The following is a 20,329-nucleotide window of genomic DNA, read 5'->3' as shown; positions in this document are numbered from 1 at the left end:
ACCATTTTAAGCATCACAGGAATGCAAATAATGCCCATAGAGGTGCCATCATGCCATCCAAAATGGGCAGTAGGAATAAGCTACACTTCGGGAAAGTAAGCTGTGGGATACCAAGCTTATCATAGACCACTTTCAGCTCTTGGCAAAGGCCTGACTTTGTGCTATGACCATTTCTGCTGCATTCCATTTTTAGGCAGTTCAAGCTGTCTTGCAAAGCCATTGGTGTCCACCCTCCTCTGGAGCTCTCACATTCCTTGGTTCAGTTTCCCGCCACCGCTCTCAATGATGTGTCGCAAGCCACTCTCTTTGTGATCAATAGCCATGTCAGCCTTAATCAGTTCACCCACACTGTCCCAAGGATTGGCAAGGGAGACATCGCCCCCGTTGGGCCCACATCCTTCCAGTTTATCATCCCTGAAGACTCTCCCATCACGATCATGCCATGTGTTGGAACGGTTCTGCCTGGGAAGGTAAATTCTCTGGGTGCAGGTTGAAGGCAAGTGACAAAATTCTTTGATAACCTCTGTCCTTCTGAAGAATTGCAACATTTAGCCAATTGTACCTCCCCCCTGAGAATAAACATTTAAAAGGAACAGAAACTCTATTGGACTAGCCCAGGGGTCCCCAACCCTTTTCAAGCAGACGGCACCTTTAGAATTCTGACAGAGTGGTAGGCACACAAAATGGCTGCCACAGAGGGTGGAGCTGGCCACAAAATGGCTGCTGGAGCTTATCTTTGGTCACATAGTGAAGATCCTTGTGTTGTGGCAGGAGCTGCTGCCAAGCAGTGTTTAAAAAAATCTGCCCAGTCAACCACATTTCCCAGCAGCCACCAGAAGCTTTGCTGGACAGAAGTCCCACCTGGTCCCGCCCTCTTTCTAAAAACACTTAGTGGGCACCATGGCACCCATGGGCACCATGTTGAGGGTTTCTGGATTAGACTAAACACCCATTTAGTTTAGCATCCTGTTCCTCACAGTGGCAAACCAGTTGCCCCTGGGAAGACCAGCAGCAGGGCACGAAGGCAAGACTCTTCCCCAACTGTTTTCCTTCAGCAACGAGCAATAGAAGGTCCACTGCCTTGAAACATGGAGGCTCCATTTAGCCACTCAATAAGTTTAACTCTTCTTCTTAATTAATCCTGGGGTATTTAGGATGGTGAGATTTTCTGAAACGTCTGGGAGCAATCTGTAGTTCTCCCCCCTTACAGAACATAAAGTTAAGAACATAAAGAGCCTTCCTTGCAGGGTCAGATCTGAAACCCACTGTCCTGCTTTCCAGAGTGAGAGGCACCTTGCAAACGCCACTTGAAGCATCACAGCAACTCAAACAGAGGTACCATGCCATCCCAAATGGGTGGTAGGAATAGACTGCTCTTTGGGAAAGTAAGCAGTGGGATACCAGGTGTTCTCATAGACCCCTCTCAGCTCTTGGCAAAGGAAGGCAGCAACATCTCAATGCTCTTGATTCCCCCAGCAGCTGCGCTCAAAAAATCAAGAACCTTGGCTAATAGCTGTTGGTAGGACCAACCTCCATAGATTTGCTTCATCCCTTTTAAACCCATCCCTCTCTAAGCTACCAGCCATTGCTGCATCAAGCAGCAGTTAATTCCATAAGTTAAATGTGTGGGGAAATTGACTCATATCGTCTCTGCTTTCTCACTCTCTCTGGGTCTCTGGTTCATGTTCAATCCCAGAAGTGCTTAGTAGAAGTGTCCTTCCGCCCAGTGTTGAGTGAACAGCTGATCAAGCAGGAAGCAGTCGAAATGGCTCACCGGGCTGCTGAAATGAGGGTGGTGATGGAGAAGAAGGCCCGGGAAGAACTACAGGTGTGTGTGTAAGAGAGTAATCTACGCTTCTTGTGCTTTGCTTATTGCTAAGATATGCAGGAAGGCTTCCGTAGTGACTGGACAGCTTTAAGAGGAGCAGAATCCAAGAAAATGAGAATGGTGGGGAATTTCAGTAGAGCAGTTCTGCCATTGTGAGGTCTCCAAGCACATGCCCCATTAGTGGAAGTGTCAGGCTGTGGAATGGCAGACTCAGGGGCCCATGCTGGCTATTTAGCTGGGATGGGAGCAGGGAGGTTGTGCCAGCTGAGACCGACCAGAATGAACAGAAGTGTACAAATGTGCTTGGGAACTTGGCCAATCGCAGAACATGTATTAGACTGGAATCCTGTCGAGGAAGCAAGAATAAAATTGGTTATTCTTGATTACTGCATTCAGCTTTATTATATTTCTTATAAATTTTTGTGGTTTAGATCACAGTATAAGAATTTGATACAGCTGCTGTTCAGTGCAGCAGCCATTTTCTGATGATCACAAAGCCCTTTCTACGGTGCCTTTTTCTGAGGGAGAGTCCCTGCACATCTGCCACATAAGCCTTTTTGCAACAGAAGGGTCACCCATAATAGAAGCCATGTTAGATCAGGCCAATGGCCCATCCAGTCCAACACTCTGTGTCACACAGTGGCAAAATTTTTTATATATATATACACACACACACACACACTGGGCTAATAGCCACTGATGGAACTCTGCTCCATATTTTTATCTAAACCCCTCTTGAAGCTGGCTATGCTTGTGGCCGCCACCACCTCCTGTGGCAGTGAATTCCACATGTTGATCACCCTTTGGGTGAAGAAGTACTTCCTTTTATCCGTTTTAACCTGTCTGCTCAGCAATTTCATTGAATGCCCACAAGTTCTTGTATTGTGAGAAAGGGAGAAAAGTACTTCTTTCTCTACTTTCTCCATCCCATGCATTATCTTGTAAACCTCTATCATGTCACCCCGCAGTCGACGTTTCTCCAAGCTAAAGAGTCCCAAGCGTTTCAACCTTTCTTCATAGGGAAAGTGTTCCAGCCCTTTAATCATTCTAGTTGCCCTTTTCTGGACTTTCTCCAATGCTATAATATCCTTTTTGAGGTGCGGCGACCAGAACTGCACACAGTACTCCAAATGAGACCGCACCATCGATTTATACAAGGGCATTATGATACTGGCTGATTTGTTTTCAATTCCCTTCCTAATAATTCCCAGCATGGCGTTGGCCGTTTTTATTGCAAACGCACACTGTCTTGACACTTTCAGTGAGTTATCTACCACGACTCCAAGATCTCTCTCTTGGTCAGTCTCTGCCAGTTCACACCCCATCAACTTGTATTTGTAGCTGGGATTCTTGGCCCCAATGTGCATTACTTTGCACTTGGCCACATTGAACCGCATCTGCCACGTTGAAGCCCACTCACCCAGCCTCAACAGATCCCTTTGGAGTTCCTCACAATCCTCTCTGGTTCTCACCACCCTGAACAATTTAGTGTCATCCACAAACTTGGCCACTTCACTGCTCACTCCCAAGTCTAAATCATTTATGAACAAGTTAAAGAGCATGGGACCCAGTACCGAGCCCTGCGGCACCCCACTGCTTACCTATGGAGGCTTTTAAGGCAAGAGATGAGCAGAGATGGTTTGCCATCGCCTGCCTCTGTGTTATGACCCCAGACATCCCTTGTGGTCTCCCTGTCAGAATTGGAAGAACTTCAAACGAGGCCCAAGACTTTGTTGCAAAAGTGTAGGCGTTTATTGAGAACTGCAGAGCTGAAGGTACAGGATAACACTGATATCGAAAGTTAGCATTGGTTACATTATATGCGGTTGTGCGACAGCAATAAAACGATCTTTCACACGGCCAGAGACGATAGTCTGTTTCTCAGGGTCTGTTATCAGTAAGGGAGGATGGAGTCCTGCTGAGAGAGCCTGACCGGCCCGGCTTCTAAGAGCCACCTGCAGATGTTGACCAGAGGCTATCTGTCACCCTTCAGTGATCACAGTTTGTTTTGAAATGCACAGAAATGTTTGTTAGTTGCCGAAGCAAGGTTGCAGGGGTTAGTGCCTGGTTACAATATGGAGTTACTTAGGCTAACAGCATATAGGAAAGTTACAAGTTCTGACACTCCCATCCAAGTAGATCAGACTATCCTGGGCCATATAGCCCAGCATAATCTGTTGGTCTCAGTATTAGAAAATTCTTCTCTACACTTGGTCCTGAGATCCTTCAACTGGAGATGCAGCTGAACCTGGCAGCTTCTAGTATTTAACTGAACCTCTCCCAATAAATAGTGGTAGAGACATCAGTAGTAGCCTTACGCCAGACAATATTGGTAGGCCATCTGGCTCTCCAGGGTCTCAAGCAGAGAAAAAGTCTCTCTCAACGCTCTAGAACAGGGTGGCCAAACTAGCTCAGGAGCCACATACAACTCTTTCACACATATTGTGCAGCCCTCAGAGGTCAAAGAAGAACTTAATGCAGGCTTACTCTCAAGTAAGCACGCTTAGCATCAGCCTCTGAGCACTGACCTATAAATAGACAACTATTTCTGCCATGTGTGAAGCGAGGAAGGAGGGGAAAATAGGCAGTCTTGCAAGCTCTTCTCCTCTACCACAGAGATTGCCCGGAGACCTAGAGCAGGGAAAGAGAGGGCAAGAGCCGACAGAGCCACTGGAAGGAGGGACTGAATTAAGTGGGTGGCGCAGGATTCTCCTTTAGTTTCATAGGTCTTGTAAGAACTGTATTTACAAACCTTGGTATCAAGGCAAAGAGAGATACATAATGATGCAAGTAGCCATCAGTGATTTATATGGTACATGTGTGTTTCCTTCTCCCACTGGTACCAAAAATAATTCCCTAACTTTTCCTTATGCTGATTGTATGGGGACTGTTATTCCCAGCATTTATTTTTTAAAGTCTCCTTCTCACATGGTCATGTTGGAAAGTGCACACATATGCATTTTATCTTTCTGTGTAAAGAAAGTATGAGTTTTAATAAAGACGTGTGTAATATTTGTTCATGTCTTGCGGCTCTCAAGCACCTGACGTTTATTCTCCATGTCTCTTCCTTTATACAAGTTTGGCCACCCCTGCTCTAGAACCTTTGACTGGAGATGAACCTGGGACTTGCTGAATGCTAAACAGGGAATCTCCCGCTGAGCTTATGCAGCTACCTTATGCAAACTCAGAACTTGGGCACATTTGCCCTAGGAGCGTCCCTTCTTACCAGCAGCAACTCTCTAGGGGATCAGACAGAGGAAGGTTTTCACAACGCCTCCTTTAACTGGAAATGCCAGGGACTGAAACTGGAACCTTCTGCATGCAAACCTCATGCCCTGCCCCTGAGCCACAGACAACTCCCTGGTTATGGAGAGTTAAAGAAAACCCTCCTTTTCCCTCTCTTCCTTTTATATGGATTTTCCTGTCTTTTCGACTCTTCCCCCAGCTATGGCCTTTTCTTTCCTCTTGCCTGATTAGGGAGGCCTTAACTCAAAAGCAAGCGGGGGCGGGGGGGGGGCAACAAAGGAGCAAGCCAAGGGCAAAAAAGTTCCACGGGCTCCAGGGCAGGGTCGCTGCTTGAATGAGGCACGGGGATGTTGCCTCCTAGAGTCCTGCAACAATTTGAATGTTTTGCTTCCCTCTCCCCTTCCTCTTTTCACAACAGAGGAGGAAAGAAGAGGCTCTGGCTGGACGAAAGAGGCTGGGAAGTGGCTCCTTCCTCGGCCAGTTCTCAAAAGACAAACACAGCAAGCAAACCCTGAAGGCGTTAGAGGTGCCCGAACTGGAAAACATTCTGCCAAAGTGAGCCTCTTGTCTAGTTCATTCATTTGCTGCGTGTCCTAGCACTGATGAATCTCTGTAGCCAGGAGCTTCGCTGTATTATTGATAGGGTGCCTGCCAGCCTTTAATTGCTGTATTATTGATAGGGTGCCAGCCAGCCACAACAGGGGTGAGGCACAACCTGTAAGTACCTGCATGTAATAGTCTTGAAATTTTCTGATGACCTGTTGAGGACGAGACAAATTTTGAGCCAGTTAGTGTTACCTCAGTGTCATTCATACACGGATTAAAGAGTGTAGAGGCCATTATACATTCCTACTTAACTCCTTGTCCCGTTGGAATTCTTCTGGCTAGAGAGCCCAAAGTGACTACTTTGATTTTTACCTATGGATCAGAGTACAGTTCGCATATGAGAAACAGCAGTCTCTTCTCCATATTTGTCTTTCCCAATTTCTCCCACAAGCAATCTTTGACTATGGGGTCAAAAGCTGTAGCTAGATTTACCACCATCACAAATAGGGCTTTAGTTGGGACTTTCATAGCTGTATAAGCTAGATGATGGAGTGTACAGCAACGATCTAGTGTACTTTGACCTCTACTAAAGCCTGCTTGGTTGGGGTGTATGATGTGATTATCTGTGGCCCAACCCACCAGCTTCTGTAGAAAATATTTTCTGTACATCTTTGATTATAAATCGAGGAGACTTATTGGAAGGTAATTACTCAGTCAGATTTATCCCCATTTTTTGTGAATGGGGACTATTATACTATTCTTCCACCTGGCTGGGAATATACCTGAACTGTTTATCTGTGTGTATAATTTGGCTAATATGGGAGACTGCCAGCTGGGGAAAGCTTTGATCAGCTCTGTAAAAATCAGATCTTTCTCCAGGGGATTTGCCAGAAGCTAGGGATGAAATTACTTACTTTGGTCTCTGTTACTGGTAGCCACTCTGATAACTCCTGCAAGTTAACTAACCTGAAAGGCGGAACAGCTCCAGGCAAGCAAGGAGGGAACAGGCCAACAGAGAGCAGAAATTTAAGCAGGTCTGGCCCTGGGTCTGCTCAGTGCCTAAACTTCGGGGATCCTGCATTTGGCACTGCTGCTGTTCCATGATGGAAGATGCAATTCATAATAATAAAGATCACAGAATTGTAACAGCTGTTCTGTGGCACATAGACCATTGAAGACAGGTCCCCTAGGTTTGAAAGATCCAAAGCAAGCCACTGATTTGAGTCCAGGAACCTAGGGTCTGGTTGCATACTGCACTCATTGCTTGTAGCCATGTGGAAGCCAGGTTCTGACAATAATTATGGAGCTTCTGTGAAGAGAAGCAGAGATAGCTGCGCAGCATTGTGAAGTCCCCGAATGCCTTTCTTCCTTGATTTCTATCCTTGTGTCTTATTTAGCAGCTAATTTTCCCAAGTGATTGAGGAAGAGCAGAGAGACAATTCGGTCTTAAGAAGAGATGATAAACATAGGGAAGGAACTAGGGACATCAGCCTCCAGAGGGACCTGGGGATCACCCAGAACTGCAGCTCATCTCCAGACTACAGGGATCAGTTCCCCTGGAGAAAGTGGATGTTTTGGAAGGTGGACTGTATGGCGTTGTACCCCACTGAGATCCCTGTCTTCCCCAGGAGGTCCCTGTCCTCCATCCCCAAATCTCCAGGAGTTTCCCAACCTAGATCTGGCAACCCTGTTCCCCATCCCCTGTTGAAGCAGGGGGGATCTGGTGATTCTACGAGCAACATGTTTGGGGGAAGGTGGCCAGGAGTTTTACAGACCCCTCCAGTCTTCTGTGCCTATCTCCAGGAGTGGCTCTTGAATTCCCAGCAGTCAGCAACTGGCTTACATGAGGCTACCAAACTCAGACTCTAAGGTGGTAACCAGTGCAGATTCTTAAGAACAAATGTGACATTGATGCACAAAGACTGATTTGATCGAAAGTCAAGACGCCTCATCCTGGACCAGCCTGTTTCTGATGATGGTGATGATATTGGATTCCTATCCCGCCCTCTACTCTCAGAGTCTCAGAGCAGCTCCTTTATCTTCCTCCCCCACAACAGACACCCTGTGAGGTGGTTGGGGCTTAGAGAGCTCTCATGAAAGTTTCTCTTTCAAGGACAACTCTTGCAAGAGCTATGGCTGACCCAAGGCCATTCCAGCAGCTGCAAGTGGAGGAGTGGGGAATCAAACCCAGTTCTCCCAGATAAGAGTCTGCACACTTAACCACTACACCAAACTGGCTCTCTTTCTGAGTACTTTTCAAAGGCAGTCCCACCTAGTAGTGATCATGGCAGGTTGACCCAAGGGCTCAGGTAGGCTGCCTCCATTGGCCCAATATCATGCAACATGCACCTACTTAGCAACAATTTCAGTTCTACAAGCGCCATTAAAGACAGATGTATTTTATTGAACAGGCAACCTTATTAGTCCTGACAAGAACCAGAAAGCTCGTGCAACCCTTTCAATCTCCTGAGGGCCTGTCCGCAGGTTACTTCTTCTAATCTGCAGTTCTGTCTGTTGGTTTGCGACAAACAGAGATCACTTTGATGCCCCCGCAGCTTAGAAAAGGGGATTTGTGGCTCATGATTAAACCGTGTAAGAAGTGACTGGGATATCTTTGAGCTGGCATCTTTTGATAAAGAGTCCAATACTGGGGACTTCAACTGTCTGTACCTGCATGACATTATGTACTCAAGCTTCTAAACTTTTGTACCATGTAGATGAATGCATCACTACCCACATGTGCTACCCTCTTATGGCTAATAAATAGGAGACCAAAAAAAAATAAGCCAATAGATTAGTGTAGTGAAGGAGATCTTCTGCTTGGCAGGTCTAATATTAGCATTTTGTGAAGTATCAAAATGCATCCCTTATTTCACCCTCTGATAAAGAAGTTCAGGGTGGGACGATGGCGTGGAAGGTTCCTCAGGACTAGCAACCTGTTTCCCATAATGCTCACCCAATCACCTCCAAGCTCTCAGAGATAGGGTATGAAGCCAGTGGCCCTTTCTGGTTGTATCTTCCCACCAATAAAGTGTAAGAACAGCTCTGTTGAATCAAATGAAAGTTCTATATTCCAGTATCCAGTTTCCAGCAATGGTCAACCAGATACCTCCAGAAAGCTTACAAAGAGCCTGTTAAAGTGATGGCTTTCTCTTCTCTGTTTTTCCCCCAAGTCATCCCAGTGGGATTGCAGCCCTCCCTGTGGGAAACTCTTGAGTCTACTCTTGATGGTTAACTGCCCTGTTACCAGTGTGACTAGAGAGTAGAGGATTTCTCCCCTTGCAAGTCTTGATTGTGCTGGAATTCGGCTCCAGTTTAACAAGGAAGGCTCGTAACCATTCCATTTTCCCACTTTCTGGGTTCTTCTGCATTCTCGTTTTTGTCACTTGCGCCATCCCTATTTGGATTTTTTTTCTTGCTCACATTTTGCTCCCTCTAGTGGTCAATTTGACATCACATTGATAGAAAGGACAGTCCAGAATATATATCTGACATAAAACCCTGCAATTTAAATCTGCAGGGAGAGAATGCTGGACACAGTGATGCAATATTGAATCAACCAGCAGAACAAGCAAAACATGTCTGGGGAAACCTGCCCCCCCCAAACAATAGAGATACAGAAGCAAGAAAAATGAGAATGCAGAAGAGCCCTCTGTCACCAAACTATGTACATGCATTGATAACTCACTGCAAAAGAGCAACCAGCTGCTATCATATGCATTGTTCCCTCTAAGGTGCAGGGTCTTGTGAGTAAAAGTTCTACTTTGCGAGCTACTGGCATTAAAGCTGTGAGCTACTGCATAAATTATTGTGCTCTGGGGTCATCCTTCCTGAGCTAAGACAAAAATGTGTGAGCTGGAGGCTAAAAATCTGTGTGCTAGCTCACACTGACTCAGCTTAGAGGGGACACAGATCATATATATGATTGCTTCCAGTTTCTTTTTTATACAGCATTTTACTGATGTGCACTTGCAATCCTGCAATTTAGTAAAGCACTACCCAAAAGGGATCTTGATACAATTGTACATACACGTGCCAAGACTGCTTTTTGGCAATGTTCTAGCAATTCACATTAGTCACACAGAGGAGGCTGAAAGGCATAAAGGAATGGACAGGCTGAAAGATGTGGCATTGTGCATATAGTACTCTGTACAAAATTCAGGAATAAAAATGGAATGATGGCGAATTCTTAGAGCGACTTCCAGTTCAGAAAACAAGACTGAGCAGTTTAGAAATCCATAAGGGGAGAAGCTTGGCAATTTGGATGAGGAATGTTTCAGAAGTGTTCTGAAATGGTGGTGGGAAGCACTGTCAAGACACCTGACTTATGGCCACCTCATAGGATTTTCAGGGAAAGAGCTGTTCAGAGCTAGTTCACCATTACCTGTCTCTGCATTGTGACCTTTGGTGGTCTCCTATCTGCAGGGCTTGTTTTGTAGCAGGAACTCCTTTGCGTATTAGACCCAGGGCCAGCCCTGCCACTAGGCAAACTAGGCAATTCCCAAGGCGCCAGCCTTCTAGGGGCACTGAATGGGCACCCCTCCCATGTGATTCGGTGACATTATCAGTGCAGGGAAGGGGCTCCAAAAGTTAGCCTTGCCTAGGGCCCTGCCTCTCCAAATACCAATCAGGGCAAACTCCACTTAGCTTCTAAGAGCCAGCAAGATTGGGCTAGCCCGGACCATCCTAAATAGGACACGTGAAGTGGCTCACTTCTCACTGTGAACATGTCCTTTGCCTCCTAAGCTCTGAAGAATATATCGCAGCTCATTTGGCTCTGGTTCGGAATTTCACTGAAAAAATTGAGAGTTATATTATACCCTGCCTGGTCGCAAGCGGTGCTATAGATGAGAAGAAAGGATCCGAAAACCTGCAATACAGGTACAGGTGATGAGGCGGGAGAGAGGTCACGTCTGTCTAACTTTGGTTTTTATCCCACCTTTCCTCCACGGAGCTCCAGGTGGTGTGCCCCATTCTCCTATTTCCATTTTTTATTCTCACAACAAGCCTGTGAGGTAGGTCATGCTGAGAAACTGAGATAGGATCATGGTTCCCCCAGGGACCTTTCATGGTAGCATGGAGATTTGATCTTTTTTAAAAAATAGAATTGGGTAGGAGTTAAACATAGTAAGGGAGAGGAAGAGGGAGAAGACACACAAGAACTACCTTGTCTTTGTAACAGTCTGATCATTTAAAAATGTAAATTGCCTAACATTGCTGTCCTAAGTGGAATTACACCCTTCAGAGCTTGTCACCTTAGGGGAGTGTAACTTCGTTTAGGATTGCACTGTAAGTGCCTGAGCTGCGACCCAGGAGGGCTGTGATTCAAACCTCGGTCTTCCAAGAGTACTCATTTGGCAGCCTGGGATTGACCGTTTTTTGTTTCAGTCTCAGTTTCACCAGCAATCCATGTTTGTGAGGTTCAGTATATAAATGATGATAATCAGGGCTTTCTTTGTAGGAAAACCCCAACAGGAACTCATTTGCATATTAGGCCACACACCCTGACATCACTGGTTTTACACAGGGCTTTTTGTAGAAAAGGCCCAGCAAGGACTCATTTGTATTTTAGGCCACACCCCCTGATGCCAAGCCACCTGGAACTGCATTCCCGTGTGTTCCCGCTCAAAAAAAAGCCCTGATGATAATTGACCAGTGTACTCACTGAGGAGATACTGGGGGCACAAGCAGGCAAACAGGTGCCATCAAAGTCAAAATAATTTTGGCTTCACCCCCAAACTGAAACCACTGAGGTATTTTTGCCCCCTTGACCACCCTTTCACATTCTTGATTCGAGTCAAGTAGCACCTTATTTGTTGATTATTTACATTATAAATAATGTAAATATTTATGATGTTTGTAATATTTACATATAAAATAAATACCTTTCTCCAGGGCTTTTTTTGTAGCCAGAACTCCTTTGCATATTAGGCCACACACCCGTGATGTAGCCTATCCTCCTGGAGCTTACAGTAGGCCGTGTAAGAAGAGCCCTGTAAGCTCTTGGAGGATTGGCTACATCAGAGGTGTGTGGCCTAATATACAAAGGAGTTTCTGCCACAAAAAAAGCCCTGCCTTTTTCACTGGGACCCAAGGTGGATTACGCCGTAGAGACCAAAAAGATTTTTTTAGGTGTGTGTGTTAACAAGCTTTTGAGAGTCAAAGCTCCATTTCACATTCTTGGGATCCAAAAAGGGCATCTCCCCCTTCATGTGTCTTGAACAAAACCACATGTTATGATCCTGGAACAAACACTGTTGTGGTAGTGGTTGCAGGGGGGTGGGAAGATTGTGGTTATTGTAGTAGTAGTAGTTGTAGTAATAGCAGTAGTAGTTGTTGTTATTATTATTATTACTAATATTTAATTTTCCATCCACAGTCCATATAATACCTTATACCTAGAGCTTCATTGTCCTTCCGTGGCACCTTCTCTGCTGTTGATTTCGAACAATGGGAGAAGCACCATCAACTTTGGCAGCATCGCTGTGGGTAAGAAACTTTGGGCCAACAGGCTGTAAATCCTTATAAGCCTGGTTCTCTTGTGGGTTTCTACTTGACATTTAGGTCTTTCTCTTCATAGGTAGCCTTGTAAAGGAGTGCATAAACTTAATACTTATCCTTTTTCTTTTCCTTCCACAAGGGTTGGTTTTCTCCCTCTGGGCTGATGTGTTCATAATGTTCAAGCATTGGGGAATTGGCTGCTGGAATCTACATTGGCCCTGGGCTAATCAGAATTCATTCTCAACCAGGATCTGATACTTCTTAAGAGAAGCCATGTTGGATCAGGCCAATGGCCCATCCAGTCCAACGCTCTGTGTCACACAGTGGCCAAAATCCAGTTGCTATCAGGAGAACTCCAGAAGCCCTCCCACTGTTTCCCTCCCCAGGCACCAAGAATACAAAGCATCACTGTCCCAGACAGAATCTTCCATCTATACTTTGTGGTGATAGCCACTGATGGACCTCTGTTCCGTATGTTTATCCAGTCCCCTCTTGAAACTATTTAGGCTTGTAGCACAGCTGAAGTCAGCCAGTGCTGAGGTAACACAACTGAAAATTTTGCTTTTGGATTCTAACTTTGTACCACTTTGCATTCTTAACCACTGCCCACAAGCTATATGTAGCTCTGCTTACTGTATGCCATTCCATTGTCTGATGAAGTATGCATGCATACGAAAGCTTAAATTCTGAATAAAACTTCGTTGGTCTTAAAGGTGCTACTGGGCTCCTACTTTGTTCTATTGCTTCAGACCAACACGGCTGCCCACCTGGATCGATTTACAATCGAAGATGGTGGAAGAAGAGATTTTTAGAGGGGAAAAGACAAGTGTTGGGCTCACAGTCTCACTCCTTCTTCCAGCTGCATGTGGCTTTAACCATTTTAAAAAAATATATGAGTCCATGTGTTAATAATAACAATTATCATATGGCATTTTGCGTAGTATAGTCGGGACATCCAAAAATTGTCCGGCAGCCTTAAGTTCTAACTTTTTTAGGTGACAAGCTAGACTTATTGGGGGAGGGGAGGCTGAGAAAGCTCCAAGTGCTGTGACTGACCCATAGTCATCCAGCCAGTTTCATGTGGAGGAGGGAGAAATTGAACCCGGTTCTCCAGTCCGCTGCTCTTAACCACTACACCACATTGGCTCTCTAGTCCATGTGATAACAACAAAAGGCAGATAAATCAATATGCCATGTCTAGTTGACTACATGGGATCACATTTGCCGTAACCCTCTGGGTGCATGGCTCTTGGAAGAGTCTCATTCCCAAATTCTCATGTCCCAAACACAGCAGCATTGCTCTGCACATCACCTCTAGAGCAGAGGACAAGTGTTGGCCAGTGGGCAGGGGGAAGAACAGGGTAAAATGTGTTGGGGGATTATGCTGTACTCAGGAGTGTTCATTTTTGGACCATTCTTACATGAGTTTCTTTATATGGACACTCTTTGAAAATGTGAAACTTTGCCCTGACCTTGGATAGTCCAGGCAAGCTGGATCTCGTCAGATCTTGGAAGCTAAGCAGGGCCGATCCTGGCAAGTACTTCGATGGGAGACCTCCAAGGAATACCAGGGCCAGTACCCAGAGGCAGGAATATCAAGCCACCTCTCTGAAAACATCCATGCCCAAGTAGGAGTTACCAGAAGTCAACTATGGCTAAGTTCCAAGCATGCATGTGCATGCGTGCACACACACACACAATTTAAAAATCCTTTTAAAAATGTGAAACTCTTTTCATCCATCAGGGCACAGAATTAAGGAAGACCTCAAGATACAGAACATTTCCCAAGAACAACTAACTGTATCTTTTATTGAATAATTCTTTTCCTTTCCCTGTTCCCCAAGTTTTCTTGCTGCTTGGTAGGAGACATCTTTACAGCTACAATGTCAGGATTCTTAGGAGATCTTCACAACTTTGCAGTCTCTAATTATGAAATAAGGATTTAAGAATAAAATAATATGGCATGCACACACATCCATTACGTTATTACAAACCGTTCTGTACTGCAGACATTGAACATATAAAGGCTGCCTTATACTGAATCAGACCCTGGGTCCATCAAAGTCAGTATTGTCTACTCAGACTGGCAGCGGCTCTCCAGGGTCTCAAGCTGAGGTTTTTCACGCCTACTTGCCTGGACCCTTTTTAGTTGGAGATGTGGGGGATTGAACCTGGGACCTTTTGCTTACCCAACAGATGCTCTACCACTGAGCCACCATCCCTCCCCCAAGCATATTTGTATTGATCTGCCATGGATTCCCCTAAAGATTCCAGGAAACTCTAATTGAGTGGAAGGTACCAAGAATTCCCAGATATCCAGACCTCTCCTGTCCCATGCAGAACTAGTTTTCCAGGCTGCCTGTGAAGAGGGAATGACAATTCCATCCATTTATGTCTGCAGTACGAATACAGCTATGAGGTATGTTCTCAAGATAGTTTCAGCACCTTCTGCTTCATGCATAGTGCTGAGCCCTATCATAGAAATTTAGTGAGAGAAGACATAATTGGCCAGAGTTTTGTGGACAACTTTTCCTGAGCTGTCCATCACTCAGTAACCGTCTTGCCAAGCGGATAGTGAATACCCAGCTCAAATCAGCCCAGCAGGAGACAGATGTCACCCATACAGAAGGGCCAGGGACAGATACATTTCTGGACTGAAATGCCTGAGAGGAAGTCCCATCATGCCCCATTCCTTTCTCCACCCTACAGGCTGTAATAACAGATTGTCAAAGCGGATTCCTTTTCTTTTCTTGTTTTTGAAACAATTACTTCGATTACCATTAAACTTGCATTTCCTTAAACTGGCACTTCTCAGGTGGGATATTCCCTCTTGAGTCCCTTTGGACCCTTCTGGTTGTTGAATCCCGTCCGTATGCTTGAGGAAGGAGAATCCAAAGAGCTCAGCGTCTCATTCTGTCCAGAGGAAAGCAGAGCAGTGAGAACGTTAATTCATTTTATTTATTTCCCATCCACTGGGGCTGCACACTGAGGTTTCCCACCCACCATTTTTAAGGACCAATTTATATGGGATGTTGAAGGGAATGCGCTTGCTCGTGTAACTGTTTCATGTGCTTCCTCATCATGGCAAGTGTAAACACGCCAGCAGCATGTTTCTCCATTGGCAGATGTGTTGACAGTGGATGTGCATGGGCCAGAATGTAAAGCCACACTTAAACACGAAAGGGGTTGCATGACATTGTTGCACAAATGAGCTGGGCTACACAAGGTTGTTTCCAATTTGGGTGGGGTTTGGCCTCCTTTCCACTATTCTGTGGAAAGGCTTTAAATCCTATTTCCCTGGTGTCTAACCACAAGAAATAAAGCTGCTCCAGCCAATAGAGCAAGCTATACTAGGGCATGTGACTTAAAGAATACTTGAACTAAAAAGGTAAAGGTAGTCTCCTGTGCAGCCACCAATCATTTCAGACTCTGGGGTGATGTCACATCACAACGTTTTCACGGCAGACTTTTTACGGGCGGTTTGCCATCGCCTTCCCCAGTCATCTACACTTTCCCCGCAGCAAGCTGGGTACTCATTTTACCAACCTGAGAAGGATGGAAGACTGAGTCAACCTTGAGCAGGCTACCTGAACCCAGCTTCTTCCAGGATCAAACTCAGGTCATGAGCAGAGCTTGGTCTGCAGTATTGCAGCTTAACACTCTGTGCCACGGAGCTCCTATACTTAAACTACATTGCCCATAAGCCTTCATTTTAGTGGAACAGTACTAGTTTAGCACACTAGTTTAGCACAGTCCAATCTGACAGGCAGTATTTACCTTGGTTTGGTGGTGGAAGTAATTCCCAACCCTGCAAACTGGCACAGTTTTAATTTATGAATATGAACCTGGGTCCTCCTGCTCTTCTGCTGTGGTCATCTCAGCCCGTATTGTCTACTCTCTGACTGTGGAGGTTATTCCCAGCTGTGTTGTCTGAGAACACAGAGCAACTGAAGCAGGCACCTCCTGCCACTGAGCAGCCGCCCACCCATCTGTCCACCCAGACCCATGTGGGCTGCTACAGATCACAGAGTAGCACTTGCAAAGAAGTGTTCTGCTAGCTGTGTACTGTGATACACAATAAGCAGCACAAGACATCGCCCAGCAGAAAGCTGAGTACTTCTGTCAGCTCTCCAGATGGGAACGGCTCCCTCTCGGTAGATGCAGTTTTATTAGAGCCAGAGCAGTGTCTCCAGGGCATCTGAAACCAATGGCCCCCTAAATAACAAAAGAGGGCTACAGTCCCCTCACCATGCTAAGGCAGCCAAGAAGAATGCTGTTTCTCTCTTTCCATGCATTGTACCTGACAAACACAAAGCCCTTTCTCCATAGTTCTGTGAAATACTGGAAATCCGAAGCCAGAAAGCTACCCTTGCCATCACTTTGACCGGCGAAGGAGTGATCCCTTCGATCCTTTGTTCGGTGGAAGGAGACGTGTTCAACCTGGGCTATGTTGTCGCCAAGGAAACAGCCACTTCCACCTTTAAGGTACATCTCGAGTACCCTGTGGCCTTCAGAGGTATCACAGCTTTCTTAATACTTTTCAAAATTACAAGTTGTCCCTTGGAAACATGCACTTCTGCTTGTTTTTCTGAGACACTAGAAATCCAAAATGGCAGAAAGAGTAAGTATGGGTTTGCTTGATCTTTGCTTGCATGGAAATCTCACCACAAAGTGACCAGCTCCTATAATTCTTCTGAGCTTCCTTTAGAAGTGCACCCCTGAATGCTGAAGCAGGGGCTACAGTTGTGGGAAGGTCCCATGGATAAGGCTGATGGACACACAGCTTTGACTCTGCCTTGGTTTCTCTTGCAGATAGAAAATACTTCCTCCATCACCCTGAAATTCTCCATCCTTCTCGAGTCTCTCTCGCCAAACCAGGACAAAGAGCAGCAGAAGCTTCCTGGTTTCCTCACATCTCCATGGAAAGCAGATTTAGTGGGTAAATAGTCATTCTCAGTGTTTTCAGTATTAAAATGTTGGTGGACCTCCCTCACCAACAGTCATGAGATATGACAGCACCTTAGACTGAGCGAGACCATTGGGTTCGTATTGCTTGGCATTGTGTACTCTGGCTGGCAGCAGCTCTCCAGCAGCACGCTCCTGAGGCCTTTTCCAAGTCCATTGAAATTAATGGGCTGAAGGGTGTAACTCTACTTAGGATTGCAAGTTCTCAGGCCAAAAAGTCTTTCCCAACACCAGACATTAAACCTCACACCTTGTGGATGCAAGCACATGCTCAGTTGCTGAAGCCCGGCCCCTTTTCCTACCTGTCTTACAGAGAATTAGATCATTGGTCTGTGGAGCTCAGGGTTTCTACTCTGACAGCTGTTGGCCCCATACCAAAACCTGCTATGTGACATCCTTTAGCTGAGATGGGATCACTGGTCCATCTAACCCAGTGTTGTCTGGTTTGATTGGCAACAGCTCTGTCTCAATGTTGTCCCAAAGGAGCCATTTTCTCAAGAGAAGCTGATTTCTGTGTCCGGGAGACCAGTTTTAATTCTATGCGGTCTTCAACCACCACTCGGAGACCGGCCATGCTAGCCATACAGGAGGTGTCTGGTGTTACTGCCTGGGCTGTTGGCACTACCTGCCAGGGTAGGCCCAAGAGGAGAGAGGTTTCCATTTCTTGGGGCAATGAAATAATTTTATTTTATTTATTTACAATGTTTATATCCTGCCTTTCTGCCCTCATAAGAGCCACTGAGGCAGCTAAAATGTACATGATAAAATCAAATTTCAAAACCATTAAAATTACCTCACCCCACCCAAACCCACACATAACTAAAGCAATTTAAAAACAGAGTTCAAATACCTGCAGACATGAAAAAACGCAATGAAAACATTGGTCAGGAAGGAGGGGTGACTGTGGGGAGGGCAAACAACAAAAAGTCTTTGCCTGCTGGCAAAAGACGGCAACAGAAGAGGACAGACAAAGCCTCCCAGAGCTTTGGTGCCATGATTAAGAAGGCCCTCACTTCGGTTGCCACCCGTCTAATCTCAGAAGGCAGAGGCACCCAAAGGCAGGGCCTCCAGAGAGGACCATAGTGGCAGCCCTGAGAGGAGATTCTCAACTTGGAGCAAGGCCCAAAGCCTGTCTGCCTCCTTCCATAAATGTGACATCCCCATCAATTGCAGCTGAAAGCCAAAGGGAAAGGAAGAAGAAGATATTAGATTTATACCCCGCCCTTCAATCTGAATCTCAGAATCTCAGACCAGATTACAATCTCCTTTACCTTCCTCTCCCACAACAAACACCCTGTGAGGTAGGTGGGGCTGAGAGAGCTCTGACAGAAGCTGCCCTTTCAAGGACAGCTGTGCAAAGCTATGGCTGACCCAAGGCCATTCCAGCAGCTGCATGTGGAAGTGTGGGGAATCAAACCCGATTCTCCCAGATAAGAGTCTGCGTACTTAACCACTATACCAAACTGGCTCTCTCAGCTAGAGCAGAATCCTGACACGATGGCATCTTTCTACCTTTCCACTGAGGACCTTTTAAGTCTAGGCATCTAACCTTTGGATTTGCATTCAGGCTGTTGCGTACAAATAGGTGTTCAGCATCTGCTCTGAACTAGCAGCAGGCCTCTTTGTTGTTGTGCTAACTTGTTTCCCTCAACCTCTCTTTTGTACTTTGTTTGTAACACTCAGAATGAGCTTTGGCAGCTTGCCCCACGTTAATACATTTAATATACAGATTTTACCTACTTTGGTGCAGGACTTAAAGATCCAAAGGAAGTCCCTACCCTGTTACCTTCGGGAAGCAGAGGGAGCTTAAAACATCAGGGAAGGGACCTTCAGGCTCCTGCTGCCTCCCTCCTTCCTCCAGCCAATGTCTAATGCATTTTGCAGGTACGCAGAACTACAGCGGTCTGAGCGTGTTCAGCGTCTCCCCAGTTGAATGCTCTGTTGGCGCCGGGAAGACCCAAGAGTTCACCATCACCTTCAGCCCCGACCATGAGAGCCTGCACTATTCTGACTGCCTAAAGATCATGCTCTTTGACACGGTGAGGCTGCCTCCGGGTCTGTGGCATGTAGGGCTGAGCACCAGCTGGGGATTTGGACAGATTGCTGCTTGCATGTGCTCTTCAGGTGCCTAAGTAGCAGCCCCCTTTTGCTCTTCTCTTCCCCTTCTAGCGACTTGGAGTCCCCAGCTTTGGTCAGCCTCCAGACACACAACCCTTGGGCTTTAGCAAGGAGAAGAGTTATTCCCCTCTGACTGTGGGGATCCACAGCACTCCTTCTCAGCCTCCCCCTGTCTTTGCTCATCCTATTAGTGCTGTACACTAGAATCTGGTGGATGTATAATTGCATTTACATATAGAACAATCTGTATGTGATCCAAAGAGCCCATAGAACTAGCAGCAAAAAGCATTGTCTAGAACAAGGGTGGCCAAACTTGCTTAATGTAAGAGCCACATAGAATAAATGTCAGATGTTTGAGAGCCACAAGATATGAACATCAGATGATTGAGCGCAGGCAGGCAAGCAGGCAGGAAGACAAATAGATGGAGGAGGGAGGAGAGGTGGAAAGAAAGCAACTTTAACTTTAAATGCATTCTCTGAGCTGCCAGCTGGCTTAGCCTGAAGAAGTGATTTAAAGAGAGAAATGCCTTCTCCAAACCGGCCAACATTGTAGTGGGGGCTTCAAGAGTCACACAACATGTGTGGAAGAGCCACGTGTGGCTCCCAAGCCACAGTTTGGCCACCCTAGTCTAGAAAATATTTTAAAAGACGTGAAACAGGGAACACTCACTCATGGAGATTTTGTATGTGGCTGTCCAGACACAACCATTTCCTGCCTCTCTGGCCTTGCTCGCAAGCAGCCGCTATTCACCAGCAGGCTGTTGCCCAGGAAGAGAAGCCGACTGTCCATCACCTCCAAGGACAGGCTGCTTCTTCTTCTATTATTCTCCTCTCTGCTCAGACCTCCGCTTTCTTCCTCTCCCCACCCCAGGTCATGGACTCTGCTCCTTCACCGCGGGGCTTCAATTTGAGAGCCAGTTTGGTGTCATGCTTAAGTGCACGGACTCTTATCTAGGAGAACTGGGTTTGATTCCCCACTTCTTCGCTTGCAGCTGCTGGAATGGCCTTGGGTCAGCCATAGCTCTGGCAGAAGTTGTCCTTGAAAGGACAGCTGCTGTGAGAGTTCTCTCAGCCCCATGCACCTCACAGGGTGTCTGTTGTGGGGGAGGAAGATAAAGGAGATTG

The 20,329-nt window shown here is 46.1% G+C and overlaps 1 protein-coding gene across 1 annotated transcript in view; it reads left to right on the top strand.

Annotated features, from left to right (window-relative positions):
* CFAP74 (cilia and flagella associated protein 74) overlaps positions 1–20,329 on the top strand; it is a 98,634-nt gene that overhangs the window by 69,853 nt on the left and 8,452 nt on the right. Inside the window, exons 24-33 of the mRNA XM_060259605.1 lie at positions 194–470; positions 1,697–1,828; positions 5,493–5,629; positions 10,367–10,501; positions 12,000–12,109; positions 13,866–13,921; positions 14,937–15,056; positions 16,451–16,606; positions 16,934–17,060; positions 18,971–19,125. Coding sequence (XP_060115588.1) covers positions 194–470; positions 1,697–1,828; positions 5,493–5,629; positions 10,367–10,501; positions 12,000–12,109; positions 13,866–13,921; positions 14,937–15,056; positions 16,451–16,606; positions 16,934–17,060; positions 18,971–19,125 — 1,405 coding nt within the window. The remainder of the gene's footprint in view (positions 1–193; positions 471–1,696; positions 1,829–5,492; positions 5,630–10,366; positions 10,502–11,999; positions 12,110–13,865; positions 13,922–14,936; positions 15,057–16,450; positions 16,607–16,933; positions 17,061–18,970; positions 19,126–20,329) is intronic.

This window comes from Heteronotia binoei, chromosome 18 (assembly GCF_032191835.1).
Source record: "Heteronotia binoei isolate CCM8104 ecotype False Entrance Well chromosome 18, APGP_CSIRO_Hbin_v1, whole genome shotgun sequence".
Lineage (NCBI taxonomy): Eukaryota > Metazoa > Chordata > Lepidosauria > Squamata > Gekkonidae > Heteronotia > Heteronotia binoei.
The sequence above is the reverse complement of the archived record's forward strand: the minus strand, read 5'-3'. Positions and strand labels throughout refer to the sequence as shown.